General features: G+C 42.4%; 1 protein-coding gene across 1 annotated transcript in view; it reads left to right on the top strand.

Moving 5' to 3' along the window:
• Nucleotides 1-7,208, top strand: part of PRKDC (protein kinase, DNA-activated, catalytic subunit) — a 203,018-nt gene that overhangs the window by 160,543 nt on the left and 35,267 nt on the right. Inside the window, exon 70 of the mRNA XM_006170448.3 lies at nt 4,618-4,807. Within this exon, the coding sequence (XP_006170510.1) occupies nt 4,618-4,807 (190 nt within the window). The remainder of the gene's footprint in view (nt 1-4,617; nt 4,808-7,208) is intronic.

Consider the following 7,208-nt stretch of genomic DNA (forward strand, 5'->3'; position numbering starts at 1 on the left):
ATTGCACATGTAGTTTCCTTGGTATAAATAGATAGGGCTATTAAAGTTTATTATTTTAGGTTTATTATTTTTGTGTCAACTTCATTAAGTTATATTTTTCAATAAATATTTTTTGTGTTGTTTTTAGGTTTTTTGTCATAGGGTACATGCGCTCACTAAAGAGGAGATACAGAGAAAAGGAAAGTGAAAAATCATCCCAATAGAGGGGGTAACCACGCTGCAGTCCCTTCTCCATTCTCCTCTTGGGATCGTGGGCATGCACACACATGTGCTTGGCGTGAATTTCAGACACCAGGTCTGGGTCTTGAACTACAGTCAGCCATGTGGGAATCCAGTGCTTTAACTGGCATACCACCTGCTGGCCCTGTTTTTTTTTTTTTTTTTTTTCCCAGTGCTGTCACCTTTATTTTTTCAAATAATTTTGTCTATTTAAATTGTTTATATAAAGTTTACAAGATTCATTTTTTGTGTATTATTTCTATCTGGTGGGAACCCCCTTTTCCTTCTTTGTATTGGCAGTTTGTGTTCTTTCTTTAATCCATCCAGGTTGAGATTCGTCAATTTCATTGATGACTTTGTTCATTTTCTTTATTGTGTGTCCTTCGTCCATCTTATGAATGCATCTGGTCTCAACTTTCTTAATTTTCTTCTGTGTTTTGGGTTTTCTTTGCTGATTAAGATGGAGACTTTGATCACCAGCTGCACCTCTTCCCTGATGTGGCACCGCAGCTACTTGTCTCTGAGATCTGCTACGTTGTGTTTTATCATCATGCAACCCATACTTTCTAATGATCATGTGACTTCTTTTTTAATACCATTATGGTCAGAAAATGTGCTTTCTGTGCTTTCAGTGCCTTTACATTTATTGAGACTTATTTTATGGTCCAGCATATGGTTTGCTTTGGTAAATATACCACATAACTTAAAGATCTTGTATATTCTGCAGTTCTTGGATACAATGTTTTATCGATTTTAATTAGATCAGGGTGATCAGTAATATTTTTCAGATTTTCTATATCTACTGTTTTGTTTCTCTAATTTTTATCAGCTGCTGAAATAGGGATATCAGAATCTCCAGCTATTACTATGAAATTGTCTTTTTTTCTGGGTAGAGGTTTATGCCTTAGGGTGTGTGCACTCACCAGAGAGACAGAAAGACAGAAAGTAAGAAATCAGTCCCCAGAGGGGGGAGCCGTGCCGCAATCCCTTCTCCCTTCTCCTCTCGGGATGTTGGTCATGCACACACACAAACCCAGCATGAGGTTTTTATTTATTTATTTATTTATTTTTTTTGAGAGGTTTTTGCTATAGGGCTTGTGTGCTCGCCAGATAGACAGAGAGACAGAAAGCGAGAAATCACCCCCTAGAGGGGATGGTCACGCCGCATGGGCATGCACGCACATGTGCCCGGTGTGAGTTTAAGCCACCGGGTCCAGGATGCAAACTGCGGTCGACTACGTGGGAGTCCAGCGACATAGCCATTACACTAACTGCTGGTCCCCCCAGCATGAGTTTTAAGCCGCCAGATCCGAGACTGGAACTGCAGTTGACTCTGTGGGAGTCTAGTGATGTAACCATTATGCTATCTACTGGTCCTGGAATTGTCTTTCTGCTTGTTGTATTTTGAATCCTGTCCTCAGGCACATACACACAGATGCTGTGTCTTCCTGGTGAAATGCCCTTCCACTGGTATGCGAGAATGATGTGTGTCTGTATGTGCTGTGTGCTTGTGTAGGCATACACACGTCTGCATTTACATGTACAGTCTATATGTGATACATAACGAAAACACCATGAGGTAGTATCCTTTTACTTCAAACAGTTGTGTATATTCTAAAGATGGGTGGCGGAAAGAGTCTTTATATTTACTATTTCTGGACATTTGTTCCTCAAGACCTAGGTTTTCCTGTGGTGTCATTTTCTTCAGCAATTCTTGTATCTAGATCTACCTGTGGGGACCACAGAGGGTGGAATGATTACGTCATCGCTGGACTCCCATGTAGTCAACTGCAGTTTGAGTACCAGACTCAGTAGCTTAAAACTGATGCTGGGCGAGTGTGCGTGCATGGCCAAGATCCTGAGAGGAGAAGGGATTGCGGCATAGCCATCCCCTGGGGGGTGGGGGGGATTTCTTGCTTTCTGTCTCTCCATCTCTCTCTGTCTCTTTGGCAAGCACACGCACCCTATAGCAAAAATCTCTCTCTAAAAATAATTTAAAAAAAAAAAAGATTTACCCTGTGATGAATTTATTAGTATCCACTCCGGAAATGTTTCTGAAGAATATGTTTTTTGGATATAGAATTCTGGATAGTTCCTTTCACTCTAATTAACAGTATCTTATGGCGACCGTTTTCTGAGGAGAAAGTCACAGGTATTCAAATTGTTATTCCTCTGTGTATAATGTGTCTTTTTTTTTTTTTTCTTTTTAAATTTTTTCAGAAAGCACATGTGCTCACCAGAGACAGAGAGAGGGAGAAAGAGAAAGCATTCCCCATGGGACATGGTCACACTACAGTTTCTTCTCTTCCATCTCTTCCCTCCATCAGGATTTTAGCCACTTAAGTGCATGTGGCTTGCAAGGTTCTCAAAGTCTGGTACTTAAACTGTGTAGTCAGCCATGTGGGGTCTAACTGCTAACCACAGGTGCTAGGCTGGCCTTCCTTTTATCTTTTTATTTATTTGTTTGTTTGTTTTTGAGAGAGATTTTTGCTATAGGGCATGTGTGCTCACCAGAGAGACAAGCAAGAAATCACCCCCCAAGGCGGGAATGGCCATGCCACAGTCCCTTTTCCTTCATCGTCCTCTCAGGATCTTGGGCATGCACACATATGCACCCGGCATGAGTTTTAAGCCACCAACTATGTGGGAGTCCAGCAACATAACCATTACACCATTTACTGGTCCTTTGTTTTGTTTTTAGAGAGCGTGTTCCTATAAGGCACATGTGCTCATGAGAGAGACTGAAAGACGGCGGGAAATCATCCCCAGGGAGGATGGCCACACTGCAATCCCTTCTCTTGGGGTGTTAGACACACACATATGCACCCGACATGAGTTTCAAGTAGCTGGGTCCAGGATTTGAATCGTGGTTGGCTATGTGGGAGTCTGGCAACATACCCGTCTGCTGATCCCTATTTGTTTATTTTTAGACAGATTTTTGCTATAGTTCATGTGCACTACTAAAGAGAGAGAGAGAAAGTGAGGCATCACTTCTTTCTCCTCCATTCTCCTCTCCGGATTTTAGGCATGTATATACACACGCCCAGTGTGAATTTCAAGCTGCTGGGTCCAGGACTTGAACTATGGTTGGCCATGTGGGAGCCCAGCACCATAAGCCACCTACTGGCCCATTCTTTTTTATTTATTTATTTTTTTAAGTTTATATATCTCTTCCATGAGTGAGAGAAACAACGCTCCCATCTGCACCCCCCGACAGGGTCTTTGATCTCTGTGACCCACCCCTAGCCTGAGCCCATCCTGGCTCATGGGCACACAAATGCCCAGCGTACTCGGGAGATCTCCAGACACGAGCCTTGCAGAGCTTTGTGTTCTACTGGTGTGTCACAGTTTACTACAGCAGTGAAAATGTGCAGATTCAAGAAGTTCGGTGAAGGATTAATTCACCATAATCAAACTACTGATAGCCACAGTTAAACTACTAAAAAAATCATGGGACTGGTTTTTCAAGTTTGCTGTCGTTTTTTCTCTATCTTATTCATTCCTCTAAGCCCGTCTAGTGCATTTTTTATTTTAGGTATTATATTCTTCGTTTGCAAAATTTTGCTTTTGGATCTTTTAATATTTTTCCTTTCTCTTCTGAGATGCCCACATTTTCGTGTATTTCATGTATATTTTTCCTTGCCTTTTGGAAGATAGATATTAAGGTCCTCATATGGTTATTCCATCCTAGTTAGAGCTGACAGCTATTGGCTGTCTTTTCTTTCTTTTTAGATATATATTTTTTAAAGTTGCCCGAGGGTATGCATGCTTGCCAGAGAGACAGAAAGTGAGAAACCACCTCCATGGGGCGTAGTCATGCTGCAGCTCCTTCTCCACCATCTCTTTAGAAGTGAGTCCCTGGATGAAAAACAAAGTTAGTGATTACTGATGAGGGGTGAATTTTATATATTAAGGCCTGTTATCAGTGTTATTAATATTAATGAAAATAAAGTCATATGAACAAAATGATATATGTAAATTATGATACAGGTAAAAATAACTTTATAACAGTATCTTAAAATTCTGCGTGATTTTTTTTTTTTAATCACCTGTTTGTTGCATTGCGTTACCTTTGAGTGTCGGGCCTTAGACTGGAGCTATAAGAAAAATAGCTTTTGACTCAACATGTGTGTGTTACCCATTCGTTACGAGAAAAATGAGACTTCAGTGCTTCATTCGTGCAAGTGGAGGCAGTGAGTGTTGTCTGGAGACACTTCGAAGAGCTGCTGTGTGGAAGCGGAGAGGAGATCCAGTACCGAGAATGTGCACTTAGTCTGAATGTGAGCAACGTTTGGTGACTGGAGAATTTCCACCTTCGAGTGCCACCCACTCGCTTCTTAAAAAAGGACCTCTTTCCCGTGCCCGATGCTAAGTGTTGCTCTCCTTTGTCTTGTGTAGATGCTTCTTCCTCAGTAAGATAGAGGAGAAGCTCACCTCTCCGCCAGAGGATCACAGTATGGATGTGGATGGAGATGGGGACTCTGGTGACAGGGTGGACGTGCAGGAGCAGAAAGAAGGTCTCCATTCCCTGATCCAGAGCTGCACGTTCTCCATGAAAATGAAGATGATAGACAGTGCACGGAAGCAGGTTTGCGCCCCTGTGCCTCAGTGTCCTCCCAGCTTAGCTTGTTCCCAACCTAGCTCATCCTTAGTATTGGAAATTTAAAAACAATGGAATGGTTAGTATTTTTTTCTCCTTAGAAGAACATAAACTTGAAAAGAAAACACTTAAAATCATTTCAAAGTTGTTTTAAATCACTTTGAAATGATTATCATCTGTTTGAGAAACACATGAGCCTAGTATCAATTTTAACCTAAACTATTTAACGAAATGAATACTTGCCGGTTACTTACAATTTTTCCCCCCAAGTCTAACTATTTCCAGCTTGATTAAAGATACTTTTCATAAACAATCACGGTAATTCAGGCAGGACATGGGCAGACAGTCGTTAACATGTACAACGACTTTCAAACTCCCTTCTTCGAGGGACTACCAAAATCAGAACATCGCTATAGAACCCGATAAAGTCTTTATTTGATACTCTGAACAGAGAAAGTGTAGAGTGAGGGTTTTCTTTTCACATTAATCATGTCGTTTAACAACTTTTCATGAGCTGACCCTGACTTTCAGAAATGAAAATGGCAGAATTATCCACCTGAAGATCCAACAGTATAGAAAGGGAAGTGCTTCTCTTTTGAAGGAGGCCATCTTAGTTTATTGGAAAGTCCAGATTGCCAGGCATATTGGTAATCAATTTTTTGTGGTCAGGTCACAACAGGTCTCTGATTTCAGGAAGTTAAGTTTATGCTGAAGGCAGTCTCTCAAAACTATCAATAGAGGGGCCAACAGGTGTCATGGTGGTTAAGGCCTTGGACCCCACATGGCCAACTGTAGTTGGAGTCCCAGTCTTGGCCCCGTGAAACTCATGCTGGGTGCGTGTGCGTGCATGCCCAAAATCCTAAGAGGAGAATGGAGGAGAAGGGATTGCGGCATGGCTATCCCCCCGGGGAGTTGATTTCTCACTTTCTCTCTCTTTCTCTCGCACACGAGCACATACGCTCTGTAGCAAAAATCTCTCTTAAAAAAAAACAGAATAACAAAAATTGCTATCAATAGAAGGGAAAGATGTTTATATCAGTCCAGCCTTGTAGACATCCTATTAGGGACAAATTTCCTTTCCATTGAAAACAGCAATGAGAAATGTTCTGTGTACCAACAACAGAGCTTAAAAAAAAAAAAGATAAAACAAAATTCTGCATTTTTATAAACTTTGATAAAAGATAGTACTTCAGGACCAGCAATTGGCATAATGGCAACGTCGTTGGACTTCATGTAGGTGACCACGTTTTGAGTCCCAGACCTGGTGGGTTAAACTCACGCCAGCTGCGTGTGCGTGCGTGCCCAAGATCCCGAGAGAATGGAGGAGAAGGGATTGTGGCGTGGCCATCCCCCCTGGGGCGTGATTTCTTGCTTTCTGTCTCTCTCTCTCTTTCTAGTGAGTGCATGTGCCCTATAGCAAAAACCTTTCCCCCCAAAAAAAGGATAGTACTTCAAACTGTACAGTCACCAGAAGTACATACACTTCACTTGACTTCTCTTTACCTTCAGCTTTCTATGCTGGTCTGTTTTGGTATCTCCATTTTCTGCAAGGTTATTCCATCCTTGGAGCATCAACTTTTCCCTTTTTCCTTAGGGTACCTTCTCTCCCTTCTTTGCAGGGGACTTCTTGGGCTTGGTCTCTGGCTTTGGAAGAGCTGGTTTCACAGATACTCCAGTGGATCCCCTCTGCAGTTCATCCTTCCCGTTGGCTTTATCTCCTTTAGTGTCCCCTTCAGCCTTTCTCTTGGGCAAAGTGGTGATGATGGCAGGGCACAATTGCTAGACCGGGGGTCGCCCTCAACTCTTCACACTACTTTCTTTAGAAATTATTGTTAGGTTTGGTTTGTGAAAAATGTAGTATGGGAACCAGCAGTTAGCTTAATGGCTATGTCGCTGGACTCACACCTAGTCGACCACGGTTCACGTCCAGGAACCGGTGGCTTAGAACTCACGCCGGGCGCGTGTGCATGCGTGCCCAAGATCCCGAGAGGAGAATGGAGGAGAAGGGATTGTGGCATGACCATCCCCCCTGGGGGTGATTTCTCGCTTTCTGTCTCTATGTCTCTCTCTGTCTGTCTGTCTGTCTGGCGAGCGCACGCACCCTATAGCAAAAACCTCTCAAAAAAAAAGAAAGAAAAATGTAGTACTTAATAATAAGACTCTTTTCATTGTAAGAGTCTTTTTCATAGAGTACTTTGTTTAGAAGTTACATATAATTGAGACCAGCAGTTAACGTAATGGCTATGTCACTGGACTCCCATGTAGCCGATCGTGGTTCGAGTCTCAGACCCGGTGGCTTAAACTCACGCTGGGCATATGTGCGTGCATGCCCAAGATCCCAAGAGGAGAATGGAGGAGAAGGGATTGCGGCATGACCATCCCCACTGGG

This window comes from Tupaia chinensis, unplaced genomic scaffold (genome assembly GCF_000334495.1).
Source record: "Tupaia chinensis unplaced genomic scaffold, TupChi_1.0 Scaffold148488_1, whole genome shotgun sequence".
Lineage (NCBI taxonomy): Eukaryota > Metazoa > Chordata > Mammalia > Scandentia > Tupaiidae > Tupaia > Tupaia belangeri.